This window comes from Talpa occidentalis, unplaced genomic scaffold (genome assembly GCF_014898055.3).
Source record: "Talpa occidentalis isolate TD23 unplaced genomic scaffold, MPIMG_talOcc4v2.1 talOcc4.10, whole genome shotgun sequence".
Lineage (NCBI taxonomy): Eukaryota > Metazoa > Chordata > Mammalia > Eulipotyphla > Talpidae > Talpa > Talpa occidentalis.
In genome coordinates, this window is record NW_023600993.1 from 87082359 (window position 1) to 87099472 (window position 17114).

A 17114-nucleotide genomic window follows, 5' to 3' on the forward strand; every position below is an offset into this window, starting at 1 on the left:
TCTAAATCACCTATCCCTGGGTGGAGCCTACATATTAGGTCTATAAGCCCATATATTAAATCATTAAAAGTAGAATTAATGAATTAATTAACAGAACAACCAAATGAAACTGCAGTCACGCTGTCCTCCACAAACTCAGGATGTTGCATTTCATATCCCGCCCCTTTCCCCAGCCCCTCCCCACCACCAAGACTCTAGGTTCGCCCCACGTCCCGCAGCTGTCACGAGAGACTTTGGGGATGAACCTATAACTCTTACGGGGGGCCGGAGTCTCGCTGTACCAAAGGCTGTGCTTACTATGGTAGTAAATTCCCCTGTACTCCCCAGGGAAACGTAAACAGAACCTGAATCCTGTCTATCTCGGCAGGAAGGAACACTATGTCTAGCTAAGAGATTAGCTTATCGGGAGAGAAAATCACACGGCTTTGGTTTGCTGGTGTTTGCATCTCTCTGTCTTCCCTGGACCATCTTGTCACGTGTGACCCGGTGGGCTGGAAGGGATTTTTAGGGGTGAAAGAAATTAGACGTGTTCTGTGAGCACACTGCCCAGGAGACAGACCCTGATTCCTCTGAACAAGAAAACTTGCGAGTAAACCAGATGGAGAAGCTGCCTGAAAAGGCAGCGACTTCCCCGCCGCCAGGGGCTCATGGCCCAAGGCAGACCAGGCGGGGGTGCTGGGGCATGGATGCGGGAACTGGACATCTTCGGTCTAGGTTCTAGAAGCCTCACTCCAAGGGTGCAAGGCTTCCTCTGCTTGCTGGGCCTCCGTTCCTGCATCTGCAAATGGAGCGCCAGGCTGCGGCCCGACTCTCAGGGCCCTTGTAAGGCTCTAGGAACAAGACGGGACATCGATGGGGAGAGTCACCAGCTCAGGGCACAGAGCCTAAAGGCCCAGCACACCCTCCGCAGTTTCCTTGCTCTCCAAGGTCCTTTTTCAAAATCTGAGCTTCCCTGGGCAACGAGGTGGTAGAAGTAGTTATGTCTTCTCCTTTGACAGCTCCAGGACAGACAGGCCCGGGGACTGCGTGTAGGCAGCTGGCCTAGGGTGCGCAAAGAGTTCTCTGGGCCTGGCTGGAAGTTGCAGCTCAAGAGATGTTTAATGCAAGAAGGACAGGTCTGTACAGGCTGGAGGGCAATCTGCTCCCCACAGGAGGGGAGTGGAGGGTGGACAGGAGGGGAGGGGAGGGGAGAGGGGGAGAAGAAGAAGGGGGAAGGATAGGCCTGGAGGAAATGAGGGAGGGGAGACCCAGGCACTCAGTGAAGATTCAACAGCCTGACTGGGACATCTGGCTTGTGGAGACGACAGAGTGTGGCCTTGCCTCAGTTTCCCGAGCAACCGGAGGCCAGGGGTCCCTGGAGCGGGGAGCTGGCCCACGCTCAGCCTTCCAGTGCCCCCACTTCAGCTCTGGTGGCCGAGCCCACTGGATATCTCAATGAAGCCCTGAAGGGCAAAGAAAACCATGGGTCAGATATGTGTTAAAACCTTAATGATGTATATACATTTGATTTAATCATTCCACTTCTAGAATTTTCTTCCTAAGGAAGTGGGACACAATGCTGTATTCAAAGGTATCGTTCATGGCATTTCTTAAATGACAAAAAAGGAAATAATTTAAAGGAATAGTTAAAAAATTTTGTCCACTTGTCAGTGATACTGAGTGAAAATAATAGTTATCATCTGTCTGTGGGACTACCTGTTATTTGTATTTATTTGTAATTTTATATTTGCCTGTAGTCACTCAATAAATACTCCGAGCACATCCGTGACAGTGGGACTACTGCAGGTGCGGTGAATAAGGTGGTGTGGGGAGCAGACAACTTGCTGTGCTCATGGAGTTTCTAGTCCCTCCATTGGAAAATGTTACTTTTAAATAAAGAAAGTTACTAATAAAAAAAAGAAAAGAAAACCATGGGTCAGGTCAGAGGCCACACAAGGACCAGTAGGAGCCCAGTCACCCCAGCCTGGCTCTGAGTGCACATTCCACCACTCTTGCTGTGTGGCCTTGCAGTTCTTTGTCTCTCTGGACCTCCATTTCCTGCTCTGAGACTCGGGGTGATAACAGCCTCCACCTTGAAAGGTCATTGTGAAGAAGCTCGGCCATGCAGCCAGAGCACCCAGTGTAGGGCCATGTGGGGTGTGTTCTGTGTACATGGTCACTACGTGGCTGGCTTATCATTGGGAGTTCAGAGTAATTGTGTATCTTCTCCAAGTTCAAGTCTCCCCAGCAGAACCAGGCACCTCCCACATGTCCCCTACTGAATTGTAGAAATATCCTGGGGGTTGGGGGGCTGCTGATCTTTCATTCATTCAACAAATCTTGATTGAACTACTACTCTGAGCTGTGCCTGCTGCTGGAGACCCTGCAGAGAACAAGCCAGGCCCATTCCCTGGCCATGGGAGGCTCACATGTGGTCCAACACAATAACAGTTAACCTTATGTAGCTAATTGCACTTCAATTAATTAAAATTAAATAAAATTTAAAATGCAGTTCCTTAAATACACTTTTCAAGTACCAGTGGCTGACAGTGGATGGGTGCAGATTTATATCCTTGCGGAAAAAGTTTCATCAGACATGCTGTCTGGGGCCCTTGACTTTGGACTCAGTTGGCTGGATTTGTGAGTGCCAAGGTGGGTCCTGAGTAGGTGGGTCCTGGGCCTGTTAGGGGAATTTTGGGGACATTCTCATCGGTTGCCTCGGCTCCTCCATGTATTGACTATTCCTTCCTATGGGAGAGGAGCCCTAAGTGCCTTGGGACCTTAGTTCTTAAGCAACAAAGCAGCCTCCCTGAATAGACATCAGCAGGTCCTATTTGGGGAGTGTGAATAACACACACAAATGTTGAGCTTCAAGGACCTTGGCTAAGCTTTCTGTCTTATGCAGGCCTTGTTGAGTGAATGAGGAAGAACATTATCCTTTTCCATCCCAGATAGAATAGAATAAGGTTATAGGCTCCCATCTCAGGTAGCAGTTGTGATTAAATTTCACCCTAGACACACAACTTTTGATCTAGCAATTTTAGGGAACTCAGAAAGCCCCCTTTCCTTTCTAGCTTGCAGAGATTTGTGTGCAGTGCTGGAAGAAGCCCCTCCACCCCCAGATACCAAAGGGGCTGCGCCCACCCCAGGGCACAGACTCATGGGACAAGTGAAGGCCAAATCCCCTGAGTGTGGCCTGGTGTGATATTTGATGAGGACTAGGGCTGGGTAAGGCTTCACACCAATGTCTCTTAACATCCTGAATTTTCCATCTAGCTGCAGTTCAGGTTCGCGGCTTGGTCTTGTCAGGAACAGGGGGCACCCCCAGGCCTGGCTAACCCTCAGACCCCACTGTTTGCTCTAGCAAGGAGGGAAAGAGAGAGAGGTGACCCCTGCCTCCACAAGCCTAGCTTCCCCCCAAGGGTAGAGGAGGCCCCTATGGTCACACCCAAAGGCTCTTACCTCATGGACAATGACCTTAGGGTCGACGTAGTGGAGGTTGACCACTTTGGGGAGGGAAATGCCCATGCCCAGGAGAGCTGCAGGAAGGAAAGGGGAAGCCAAGTTCAGACAGGAGGGGGTTACAGAGCACCCCCTAGAGCCAGCCCTTGTGCATCACGACACCGTGTCCCAGATACCCAGGAGGTGGGAACCATCATTATTACACCCACTTCACAGAAGGGAAAACTGAGGTTCAAGGAGAAACAGGAACTAAGCTAGGATCCTCTAACAGCTGAGTCAAGATGCATGTTTAGGAAGTGGGGCTCCAGAGGCCCCTCCTATGCCCTGGGCCTGGGAGGTGGGAAGGGGGCCAAGATTGAGCCATGTGGGGACAGGAGGGGCCAGATGGGTCACACTGGGGTGGAGGGCTTACCATTGAGGTGGTTCAGCAGGGGTGCCTCAAACACGGTGCCCACGAATGCTTGCATTTGATCCATCTGCAGCCACAGAGCCAGGGAAATGGGGGACCATAGGCACACCCCAGTGAGGGGCAGGGAGAGGTGGGCAGCCGGACACACACGTGAACATACGAACAGACACACAGATGGCAGAGGCATGGGGGAGGGGGAGGAGGAGTCATCCCTGTCTTGGCTTTGGGCAGAGCCCACCTATGCCCCCCTCCTCTTAGCCTGAGAGGCTAAGAGACCAGCACCTGACTGACTGACACTCACTCACTGTGTGAACTACAGGCCGCTGCCCCCAGGTAGATGACCGTCCTGTGGGCACTGACGGACAGACAGACTGACCGTGGATAGGCTGATGGGACATATTGACGGACAGGCCAACCAACAAAGGGATGCGTGGCGCCTGGTGGCCCAACCACATCACACGAAGGAGCAGCCGACCCTGATACTGGCTGGTCCCGCTGACAATGGATTGGTGACTCAGGCTGAAGGCAGGGCTAACCAGTCATTGGCTACCAGGCAGAATGGCAGGCAAGCCAACTGACCCACTGAAGAGCCAAGGCTAACCAGCTGATCAGCCAACAGACAGCCTGGGAGAGACAGACTACCTGGTGGAGGGGCCGCTGTCCCGAAGCACTCCAAGAGCGAGACTGATGGTGGCTCAAGCCTGCACACGTACGTGCCTCCCCAGCCCAGAGCCTACCCCACCCAGTGAGGGGGCCTCTGGAGACCCCAGTCCCACACTCACGTCTATGGCGCCCACATTGGAAAAGGCCAGGGTGAGCTGGACATCTCTGAAAGGAACAAGGAGTGTGAGGCAGGGGCCTGCTGCATCGCAGCCGCCTCTGATTGGCACTGACGGGTAGGCCCCTTGCACAGAGGAACACACTGAGGCTGCTGGGTGTGGGAGGCCTTGCTTACCCCAGCACAGACGTGGTCCCCTGAATCCTAACCTTGGACACGGAAAACCGTAGGTTCAGGTTCACTACCTGGGGGTGTGGGAAGAGCAAAATCAAAGAACACAGAGCCACAGAGGAGACGTCAGCTGAGCACGTTACCTTAGCCTCCCATCCCCCAAGTGTTTGAGGAACACAGGCCAGTGGGGAGGTGAACAGTAACCAAAGTAAACAGACAGGATCCTTTTGAGAATGGTGGGCCCCACAAAGGCAGAATAGCAATGTGGAAGGGTTCCGATGTGGCCCAGCTTACTCAGGGTGCTGCCCTGAGGAAGTCTGCAACACTGACACTGAGGCCTGAAAGATGAGGAGGTGTCCACCATGCCAAGAGCTAGGGGATTCATGTCCTAGGCACAGAGGATGGCATGTGCAAAGGCCTGAGGCAGGAGTATCCAGCATAATGAGGGACAGTAAGGTGACCAGTGTGGACAGAACAGAGCAGTGAGGAGAGTGAGGCTATAAGTGAGGTCTCCTTGAGAGTCACCCACCGTCCCTCCCAGCCAGCCCCACCCAGTCCACCTCACTCACCACATTCAGGGAGAAGAGGGACTGGAAAGTTGACTTGGGGGTCATGGCCAGGACCTCCACGAGGGGCTGCAGCTGCAGTGTGGCATTGTTGGTATGGAGTTTGGCCACGGGTGTGGCCCCCAGCCGGACCTTGATCACCACAGGCATGGACTGTGGGAACTGGCGGGCCACCTGGGGGAGTGGAGATAGGGAGGGCGAGGCAGGGTTGGCTCTCCATGCATCATTGTTCAGACACAGATCCAGCCTCTGTGTGCGCATGTCTGGACCACAGAGGTAGGTCCGCCCCAGACCCCCACCCTCAGGGATGCCCTAAGGCCACCCTGAACTGGTGGCAGCAATGAAGATAGGCACAGGCTGTGTGGTCTGTGCTCAGGAGGTTCCTGAACCAGGCTAGGGGTTTGGTTCTCTCCTTGGGGAGGTAAGCCCCAAGTTTGGTCTTGAAGATGGACACAGGAAAGAAGCCGAAAAGACACTCCAGGCAGAGGCCATGGCTTGGGCAAAGGCATAGAGAGGAGGAAATAATCTGGGCAAGAAGAGGGCATCCTGAGACGGAGGAGGCACAGGAAGGCAGATGCTGCACCCCACTTGGGACAGATATGAGCCAGCAGAGACCCCACAGCCCAGAGAACCTCCCACCCCAACACCGTGTCCAGCCCCCCAGGGATGGCAAGCAGCACCCACCTCCGGGATGAGCTGGCCCAGGGAGGAGGTGTTCAGCAGGTTGTCATTGGACTTCTGAAATACACCCCCCAGGCATGACAGGTTTTAGGACACCCACTTCTCAGCAAGACCACCTCTTTCCTGAACAGGAAATTCTCCTCACAGCCCCATTTAACTCAGCAGTCACCCCATGGCCCCAAAACTCCTATTGCTCCACCCACCCAAGATTTGGCCTCCATGGGGTCTCCCCAGGCTAAGTCGCTGGACAGGCCTGTCCCACATGCCTGGGCACCAGGCCCAAGCCTCACCATGTCCGCTGTGATTTCCATGTTGAGGACACCAGCTTTCTGCAGCAGCAGGAGGGCGGAGTCTAAGAGGTGCTGGGAGAGGCCCACAGTTATCATGGCGCCCTTGGTGCCTATGTGCTCTGGCAGTGTGAAGGGGGCATCTGTCATAGGAGGGACAATGGGCCTGCCCAGCAGCAAGAGCACCGTCTATGGGAGTGAGAGGGAGGAAACAGTGGGGCCTCAAGAGGGAGGTGGTTCCACGACAAGTCCCTGCTCCATGATGCCCCCTGTGGTCCAGCCTCACTCCATTGCCTCCATGCCCTTCTCCCACCTGGAAAGCTATTCCAGCAGCTCTCCCCTAGTCCTTCAAGAATCTTCCAGGACACCAAGGATTCTAGTGGCAACCAGCGTCCTGTTGTGGGCTGACGAGGAGGCACTGACCTTGGCATCCAAGGAGATGTGGTTTTCAGTGATGGTGGGCGCTCTGACCATGGAGTAGAGAATCTGGGACTCGGGACCCACAGGGCTGAGGCCTAAGTGAAACGGGGGTGAGGAACAGATGGGCCATTTAGCATCTCCACCAGCACCTCACTGTCAGAAAACCCAAAAATGCAGGAAAAGGCCTGAGTGAGTCAACAGAAGTCGCAAAATGCACACAGCCAAGAGTCAGCGGGTTCTGAGCTCACAACCCGCTGACTCTTGGTTTAGACACAATTCTAACAGTTTGGGTTTCCACTTTCCCAATGGTGGGAGACTAGAGACCCCAAATTTGAAGGAAGGAGAAAGGTCACTTCAGGTACAAAAGTTCCCGACGAAAGCAAGGAGGCACAGGAGAGGAAGGCAGCTCACATTTGTCAAGGTCCAGACATTGACTTACAAGTTCATTCAGTCCTCACCACAGTCTTGTAAGGTTAGGGGGCCACTTCGCACGCACATGTGCACACACACGTGCACGTGCGCACGGCCACAGCCACAAACGCGTGCCCACGCATGCAGCTTGGTGACTCAGCTGTGCCCAGAACTGTGCACCTGCTCAGGCCAACTGACTCTCCCCAGTCACTCTCCTCCTCCAGCAACTCAGAGGCATGCTCCCTCAGGGGCCATGCAGCACCCAGGTACAGCAATGCCCGCTCCCCGACACAGGAGTCCCAGAAGTCAACCCTGATTCAGAGAGGAAGTCTCTGAACCTTCTGGGGGCACCAGGGACCTCAGAGGCCCTCCCCCACCTCTCAGGTCTTACCAATTGAAGTGCCCAGGTAGACATTGAGGCCCTGCACCAGGTTGGAGATGCTCAGGCATATCTGCGCGAGACGGAGGGAGGGGGCGAGTTAGGGTGGCACTCGGCACTGGGGGGCCGGGCTGGGGGTCTAAGGTTCCAGTCTGGAATCTTCCCTTAATCCGCACACCAAAGCCTGGAAACTTTTCCTTCCTCCACTGCCCTATGGCCTCTTCTGGCACCTCCTCTGGGTACTGAGGATTCAGAGGGGAAGCTCGGGCATGGAGAAAAGAGCAGGAACTGTGGGCACAACAGAAGCGGCCGCAGCTGGACCCGAGCCACTAAGGCAGGGAGCCAGCTGCATCCGGGTCCAGAGGGTCAGCCGGGAGAAGGGTGCACGGCAGTGGGCCGGCAGTGGGCCACAAGCCTGGAGAGGCTGGAGTCATCTGGGCACAGTAAGCAGCCTGAGAAGCATATTTAGCTGGGGTCAGCATGACAGAAGGTGAGAGGAGAGACTGCAAGGCTGGGGCGGTCAAGCCTGTCGGGGCAAGAGCTGCTGAGGCCGCACCAGGCGAGGCCGGGTAGTAAGGGAGCGAGGCCACCTTCAGCCCTAGAGCCTTGGGTTTCTCACCCGCAGGATGGGAATGCTGAGGCGGCCTGGGGGAGTGAGGGGAGAGGGGTATGGGGTGGCACGCAGCTAATAGATTTGGTCTCCACTGCTGCCCATAAAGGAGGTGGGGAGGGGCGGGGAGGGGCGGGGAGGGAGAAGCAGCTTCCCCTGGGCAGTGGGACCCTGATATCCAGCACCACCTCTCAGCAGCCAGCCACAGGCAGCTAATGACAGGAACTAAAACGCAGCACAGGACAGCAGTGCTCTGCCAACGCTGTTCTAAGCTCTCCGTGGACGTCAACGCACGCGGCCCTCACGACCAGCCCCGAGAGTCACCGGAGCTCTCCGGGCTACAGGTGTGGAGCCAGGAGCAGAGGGGTCAGGAGAATCCTGGAACCCAGATTCAAACACAGGCCACGCTTGGCAGCCTCCTCATTTAGTCTCCTTGTCGTGACCCCGCGGCCCTGAAAGCACTGCCCCCCCGCGCCCGCGTGGAATTGGGGCTGGCCCAAGAAGAGGCACCTCCCTCCCCTGCAACAGCCTCCCCCCCAAGCCTGCCCTTGCTTGGGCTCCCCACCAATGTCCTCGACCACCACCCGCCTCATCCCCTCCTTCACGGGGAAACTGGAGGCCCCTCATGCAGAGCCTTCCACTGAAACACGAGAGTAACAGTCCCAGCCGCCCCACCCCCTGTCCGCAACCCCCACCCGTTCACTCAGCCTTCTGAGCTAAGCCTCCCCCGCCTTCCTGAGCCACCTGCAGGGAGGTCCTTTACTTTGTTCCGAAGGACAGCTCTGAGGTGCTTCTTCACCAGTTCCAGCAGCCTGGGCTGCGTGCTGGGGAGAGACACAGAGGGGTTCCTGAGCTCCTGTCCGCAGAGCCAGCCGTCTGGGAGAGCAGCCTCTCCCTCAGCCGGGGCCGTCACACCCACAGGCCAGCAGGCACAACGGCCCCCCGAGATGAGGCAACTGAGCCTCAAAGAAGGGGTTGCTTCCCAGGCTTGGACGGGGCAGAGAACGTGGAAAGTGAAGGCAGGTTTGGGGCAGAGAGGCCGGGGGAGCTGGGACCCGGGTCTGCTTCCTGCCTGGGCTCCATTTCTCTGAGGCACGGTCCCTTTCGGACTCGGATCCGTTTCCCCTCGGAACAGAGACGTGTGTCTAAGAAGCCGTCTCTCAACAGGGAGGCAGGGGAAACCATGTGCCTTGATTTGCTAAACTGTTGATCCAAGTTACAGCCCAAGTGCCCGGAAGGGCCTCCCCCGGGAGCTGGGAGCCTCTGCGCTTCTTATGCCAGTAGCCTCTGGGCTTCTGTCTCCCATCAGTACTCTGAGCGGATCCCGCCCAGGAGGACTGTGAGGGACCGTGAGTTACCCACGATGACCAAGGGCCACAGGTCTGGCCAACCCTACCCAGGGGGAAGTCCGGTCTGTGCAAACCGCACATTCTTTCAAGCCTCCAGAATGCCCGACCCCCTCCCAGTGAGCCCTCGCCATGTGTGGGGGGAGTAGACACAGCGCAGGGGGCTCACAAGCAGTGGGGTTCATTAGGCGGCCCAGGTTTGAGCCCAGCTCCACTATTTGCCAGCTGCGTGATCTCGGGCAAGTCACTTAATGGCCCTGGGGCTTCATTTGCTCTCCAGTTAAGTGCGGAAACACTTCAACCTACCTGGCGAGACTTCCTGAGACAAGCTCATTCATAGAGGGCCTAGGACGAGCCGACACCTGGCAGGTGCGCAGGAGGTGGAGCCGCTGTTAGCACCCATGTGGATGGTCTGATTCACAGTCCCTCCCTGGACCTCAGGCTCCCCATCTCTGCAGCGGGGGGCAGCCATCTGAGGTCCCTAATAGTGGTCAGTTCAGAACCCCACCCAGAATGGCAAGTTAATGGCCAGTGCTCATTGTCACGTGCTGTGGGGTGATGGCAGGGATGAACCTCAGGTCACACGCTTACTGCGTGACCTCAGGCAAGTCCCACCCCCTCGCTAAGCTCAGTTCCTCAGTCATAAGATGGTGTGATACTGGGGGTCTCCTAGGCCTACAGTGGCATTAGATGAAGTTTTGAGAAGGAAGCTCAAGAAGGGCATCTTGGTCTTGGCACCTGGGATTCTGCAGACCAGCTCTTGCCAGGCACCCACCTGTAACGGGTTTGAAGCAGCATGGCGCCGTTAAAGAATGGGGTGCAGGCAGAGATGCTGACCACTGGGGACCCAATGGAGCTCTGGGCCACATGGACATCAGCCGTTATTCCCACAGGCATCCTCAGGTCCAGAGACTCTGGCTCCCTGCAGGGAGGCCAGTCCTGAATCCCAGTGGCACCACTCAGGAGAGCCCACCCTGACTGACACAAGACCCCACAAAGCCCTCAAAGCCTGCCCTCCACCTGACACAGGAAGGACTCCAGGGCACACCCTGGACAGGCCTAGAGCCCCCTCCCAAACTCCATTGCAGCAGGTGGGTGTGAGTGCTGGGTCCTCGTGCTCTCTCACTGTGAGAACCTGGGTCAGTCTTTCCCCATGCTGAGCCTCAGTTTCCTCTTCTTTAAAACAGACAAAAGATTGACGGTACCCACTTCACAGGGCTGTGCTATGTTTTCTGATCCACAGCAAGCACGTGTAAAGTGGCAGCGTCGGGCAGAGAAGTTAAAATAAAACATCCCTCTAAATGCCCAGTTCACAGCTGCCATGCAGCAGTTTCATCCCATTTTACAGAGCAGGAAACTGAGGGTGGGAGGAGAGAAGTGACTGTGCAATCACACAGCTGTTGAGCAGGACCCAGTTTCTCAGAAATTCTCTCAAACTCTCCCCACTTGGAAGGTGGGAGAGAGGGCGTTGGACATGAAAGGAGTTATTGAAACCCCTCCTTCCTCTGCCCTCAGAGGGTCCTTTGAAACCCCCCTGCCCCCACAACAAGGAGGTTCACTCACTGAAGGATCTTGACAGAGAAATTGGCTAATGCCGACAAGTGTACCCCCAAATGGGCAATGAATTTCAGGCGGAGGTTGGTCACATCGACACTCAGAATCTGGACCCTGCAGGGTAGGGAATCAAAGTGACAGGGTAGCCCCTGTTAAACCATGGAATCACGGGCCTCCCCTGGTGGTGCAGAGGTTGAGCGCAGGGCTGCGAAGCTGCCCGCAGCCTCTGCAGCACCGTTAGATCCCCGGCCGCCAGCAAGGGTCCCACATGGCGTGACAGACCTATCCTGCCGCTCCCGCTGCTCCCCTCAGCTGTGTATTTCATCACTCTGCCTGTTCTGTTCCCCGTTCTGGCTCTGGTGAATTCTCTCACCCTCCCGCTCTTCTGACTATACCCAGTGCTTGTATAAATAAATAAATCTTTAAAAAATAAACCATGGAATCAACTCTGGGGGTGAGTGGTCTGAGCTGCACCCACACTGTTGATGATATCCTGTTGAAGGACGTTCTGAGCAACGGAAAACATACCCTTCAAAGCCACCTGCTAAGCACTCTCCAGATAACCTGTGATTTTTTTTTTCCCCTAAATCAAAGTCGCTGCTTTTCCCTTGCACATCATGGAGTAGGGGTGGGGGAGAGGCTTTAAAAGGCAAGATGGTATACATTTCAAGTCACATCAAAACTCCACTGCCAAACACTCACTGTTGGCACTTGGGGATGTCTTTCCAAGGTCCTTCTCTGGATACAGGCTGACCTAGAACCTGCTTCACTTCACTAGACAACCATCCTGGGTGTGTTCCCACACCCACAAAGCCACAAACGAGGATGCAGCTCTGTCTTCCAACAGACAGTGATGCCCGTTTTGTGGCCAGCATTCAGGACTTGAGAGATGTTAAAGAGGTCTATCTTGAAAATAATTATTTTTAAAATACATAGCTTTAAATACCTACCTTTAACTATGTATCCACACATGTGTGTCTAGAGATAGACATGCCGTGGGGAAGTGGGAGGGCTGGCAGCGGTGAGTCTGTGTTCCCGTGTGGACCAGGACAGTCAGCCCAGCCCCTGGAGGCTCTGAGTTTGAGATCCCCCTCACCTTCCTCTGCCTCTGAGTCTATGAGTACGGGAGACTACGGGGTAAATTAGGCTCAAACTTGTGTCTGACGTCAGTATCTTGCTGTTGGAGGGAGTAGCAAAGGTCCTGCCAGCCCGGATGACCCAGAAGCACTGTCTTAGTTTCTGGGGGCAGGAGTCTGCTAATACAGAGGCACCATGCCTCAGATCCCTGGGGTCTGCAGTTTGGATGCATCTCCTAAATCCTCCTCTGACCACTTACCTGAGGGGTTGGGGGTATCGAACCTGATGGGAAGACTCATTCTGCTGGTGGGAGAGGACTCACCAGCGCTGAGGACACTCCTCTAGCTGACTGGAGCATTTTTCCCAGTGGGTGGGAGCACTCACCTGGCAGGTGGCATCACCCACCTGGTGACTGTGGCACCTTCTCTGAAGGTGTAGCACTCACTTTTTGAGACGAAGCTCCTTTCCATCCTGTTCCAGTAAGTCTGGGACATTGAACTGCAGAGCTCGCTGGAGAGGGGCTATCCCAATATTAGACACTAGGGGATTAGAGCAACACTAGATCAGCAAGCCCATACCACCTGCCAACTGCTCCGTGCTTGGGCAGAGACAACTCAGAGACTGGAAGGGGCAGGCTTGCCCACATCCACACGGGGGACCTGTTGACTCCCCACAAGCCCATCTTGGGTTTACTACTCACACCAAGCCCTACAAGACAGGCGTGCCCCTCCCCTCTCACGCCCACCTCTCCAAATTCTACATAACCGCACTCCTCAAAAACAATAATATCCTTTGCCCTCTTGCAATGCTCTGGTTAGATCCCATCTCCTCCAGAGCCTTCTCCAAGCCCCCAAGCAGAAAGCGATTCCCAAGTGTGTCTGGTTAACTGTAGAGGTGTCTTCTTTGGGGGTGATGGTGGACGGGACAGCCTCATCTGGAGGCTGAAGACTATAGTGACTCAGATTCTGGGTGCAAATCCAGTAGCTCTGCTACTCACTATCTGTGTAGCTGCTCTGTGCCTCAGTTTCCCCATAGGGTTCTTGTAAAGATTCAGTGCACAATAATGTTAGCTCTTACTCTTGCTATTTATTTTTTAAATACTAGTGGCTATCACTTCTCTAGAACATCTTTATGGTGGCAAGGGCTCCTTGGCAAGAGGGAGTCAGACAGGGCCGCGGCACCTCACTCCCCATGCTGCTGGGTAGCAAAGGTGCTCATGAAACAGTCAAACATGAGAGGAGTTAAAATGAGAGGTGGTGGTGCTGAAGGGCCGCTTCAACTGAGGAGTCAACAGGCCCCAGCTCTGCTCAGACTGTGAGACGGGGGAAGTCCCTGTGTCTCTCAGGCCTCAGTTTCCCCTAGGCTCAGAGCATAAGGGCTGTGGTCTCTATGCCCTCTCTGGCCTGCCCATGTGTTGTGGAGCTGAGACTCATACCCAGGCCTCTGGACTCTGTCTATAGTGTCCCCACACATGCACAGGCCGGACCCTGGAGCTCGCGGATGGGACAGGGAGGATGCGGTCAGCAGCCACTCCGGAGGCCTTGGAAGAGGTGTGGGCGACGTGAGCCTCCCACTGGATTTCCACCAAGAACAAACAGGCTTTCTGGGACAAAGGAGGTTCACACAGGACAGGCAGAGACTTGGAGGGTGGTGGGGCAGTCAGCAGAAGGCCTGAGCCCCACGTCAGCCACGTGCAGCCAGCGTGACCCATAGACAGTCACTCTCCTGCACGGATCACTGACCCCTTTCAACACCTGCAAGTCTGCCCGGATGCAAGGTCCTGGAAGGCCACATGATCCTGAGAGGACCCTGCCACATCCCCAAGCCAGAGCCTCCCTGCTTCATGGGCCAGGCCGCTGAAAGTCCCTCTGCCATCTGACCCAAGTCCCCAACAGTGTAACTTGAGTTCAGTCTGGCCTTGAAGAAAATAACTTCTGATTTCCCATGCCTGACCCAGCTTTGGTAGAACCCCAGAAACCTCCCCAGGGGGACCTGGGGGGTCAGTTTTCATCCCTTCTTGGACCTAAGTTTTCCCTGGTGCTGCTGATACCCGCGATAGGGGAGGGGCCACAAGGAAGGGTGGGGCAGAGCCTTAGCCAGAGGCCCCAAGAGGGGTCCAGAGAAGGTCTGGTTCTTCTCCCTGGAAGACCTAATGGGGTATACTCTAGGACACACCCCAGTACTGTGCTGGACATGCCTCTCCCCAGCACACACGTGCACACAGGCCCCCACCTCCACTCCAAGCGCTTGTGAATGCCCAGCGTACACATCCACACCTGTGTACACATATCCGGGCACACACTGTGGGCACGCACATGCGCCCAGGGTTAGGCCTCCTGCCCAACACTGAAGTGCACATGTGGAGCTTCTCCATGAATTTGCAAATTCCTAGACAGACACACACGAGCCAAAGTAGCACCTCAAACCGACCCATGCCCCCCATGAGGCACGTGAGCACAATCCTGCGTGCACACTTGCACTCTGGACACGACTTGCTGAGCAGCTGTGTCAGGTTCTGGGGCTGGGGGTCCGGGACCCAGGCACAGATGAGCTATGAGTTCACAGTTATTCCTGCTTAGGATGACACACTCGCACAGACAGGGACGCGCGCGCCCGTGCACAGACCGTGCAGAACAGCCTGTCGGCAGGTCCCTTACTGTGGTTCAGGAAGGCGTTGTTGAGTCTGACCACTGCGTCCGGTGGGGAGGTGCCAGCCATGGGCAGCAGCAGCACCAACAGCAGGTTCAGCCCACATGCCCAAGCCATGGTGGCCTGGCCGCTACCCCCCAAAATCTGTGGGCTGAGGCAGGGATAAGCATCAGGGCGGTTGTCCAGAATGCCCTACCCACCCATGTCCCCCTGCAGTTTGAACCCTGCCCCACTCTGGAGGTCGCAAAGCCTCAGCAGTGATTCCAGCCCTGCCCCAGCTCCCCACATCCCTGCTTTGGCAAGAAATCACTTCCCCCCCTACCCCCACCCCATTGCCTGCTTCATCAGGAACCATGAGGAGATCTGGTCTGGAAATGGCCCCCAAGGCCCAGAGAAGATATGGCCCTGCTTAAGGCTACATGGCAAACTCTGGGAGTGCAGGACCCAGGCTATTCCAGAAAAGGATGATGAGACTCCCAGATGGAGACTTGAGCAACTTCCTGTCCCAAGCAGAGAGCCCAGGCCCCTCCACCGAAGCCAGGCCTCTGGGTGGCTGAGCCGAACCAGCCAGGGAGGACTTCAGTGTCTCCTGCCCTCGTCTCCTGCGTGCCAGGTTAGCGTGTCCTGAAAGTCGGCCTCTCACATGACACCCGCCCCCACCAGCCTGGTCCAACTGAGTGGACAGTTGTGTGTTCAACTTGGGGGGCCAGAGTCACGCTGAAACTGCTCAGATGGGTTAACTGAGGCTCTGCGGGGCAGCACTTGCCCAAAGTCCCACAGCACCACCAAGGACAGACCCTTCTGCAGAAGGTGGTTATGAGAGGTCCCCCCGCTGAGCAGAGAGAGCAGCAGAGCCTGCTCCCTGAAGGATACCAGCCCCATCCCCTTCCTACCTCAGGCAGATTCTAGGTCAGATGGATTCTCACTCCCAGTCAAGACCTCCTCTACCCCAGGCAGGTGTGGAAGCTGTTTTATGAGCTTCTCCGGTGTGCAGGGACCACTGGGAGGGACCTGGAGGAGGTCCAGGTTTGCTTGTGGTTGCAAGTGTTTTCCCTGCAAACATGGCCTTTGTCAAAATGTCTCATCCCACATCTGCAGTGGGACTGCCACGTAGCCAGGCCTGGCTGCCAACCACTGCGAGACCTTGGGGTCAGGCAGCTTTGAGGCCTCAAGGGCCAGGACATCTTTCGAAGGAGGCCAAGAAGGAAGGGGAGGCCCAAAGTCAGGGGGATGCCTGCAATTACTTCTCAGGTTGGGGGCCTCTAAGCTCTCCCAGAAACACGACCTTTTAGGAGGAACAGGAGATTGCCTGAGCCCCAACTCCAGGCACTGACAACCCCACTCCTGGTGACACAATAAGCCCTAATCCAAAAAGCAACAGACGAGAGGGGATGATGACCTGGTCCCCACTGCTTAACACCCCACTTTCTGTCCAGAAGTGCATCCTACTCACAATAGAATTAGCCCATTTTCTTTCCACATTACAAACCTCAGGGTACATGGCACCCAAGGAACTTCGTGTGCACTGGATAGAGTTTGTATATATGTGTGTGTATGGGTCATAAGTGTGTTTATGTGTGTATGGTTGTGTGTGCGTTGTCATGTATGCACTTGTGTATTAGGTCGTGATTACTGGCATCAGGGTAAAGTGTGTGTCTGTATGTACATGAAATGAGTTTGTTGGCATCTTAATTTAAGGTGTTACATACCTGTTTATGAGAACCTACAGGAGTGCAGATGTGGGGAGATTTGTGATATTATGTTCGTGTCTGTGTGAGGTAGGTTCATGTGCACACGTGTGTATATGTGTGTATGGTGGGCTGTTTCCTCACCTGGAAGGAGGTGTATGTGCTTACATGAGTGGAAGTCATTTCCGTTCCTCTGAATGACTCACCTTGGGTATAAGAACAAGGGGCCTTGGGCCCTTCCCCCATTGCAGAGTCCTCTATGGCTCTCACTGACTCCACACCAACCCAAATACCAGACCAGAGCTCAACTCCACCTTGTACTAGGTCCCTGCTATTTCTCCCTGAGCTCACAGGGACTGCAGGCACCACTGAGCCATCCCCTGAGAGGCCTGACCTCTCTTAGACCAACCCTGCCTCCCAGTCAATACTCACCCTCCCTAGTCTCTAGGCAAAAAGGAGCAAGAAGAGCCAGCTGCAGGCTCCCCAGTGTCCTATTGCTGGCCTCATTTGTCCACCAATGCCTAAGACCATTCCTCCTGGCCCTCACCATAGCTGAGGCAAATAGCAGAGTCAGCGGACAGGGGTGCAAATATTGACCAAACCTGCTCTCAGTGTTTGCACTCGGTATGAACACTTCCTCTTCCTCA

At 55.2% G+C, this 17114-nt stretch overlaps 1 protein-coding gene across 1 annotated transcript; it reads right to left on the minus strand.

Moving 5' to 3' along the window:
* Nucleotides 1-1091: 1091 nt before the first annotated feature.
* Nucleotides 1092-14896, minus strand: BPIFB2 (BPI fold containing family B member 2). Its single transcript, XM_037521180.2, has 15 exons — nt 14788-14896; nt 12576-12669; nt 11063-11167; nt 10275-10421; nt 8917-8977; nt 7556-7616; nt 6757-6848; nt 6337-6522; nt 6050-6103; nt 5369-5539; nt 4806-4873; nt 4633-4678; nt 3854-3917; nt 3442-3518; nt 1092-1442 (listed from the first exon to the last, which is right to left on the minus strand). The coding sequence occupies exons 1-15, from the start codon at nt 14894-14896 to the stop codon at nt 1401-1403; spliced, it is 1377 nt and encodes a 458-aa protein (XP_037377077.1). The 3' UTR covers nt 1092-1400.
* Nucleotides 14897-17114: the final 2218 nt, after the last annotated feature.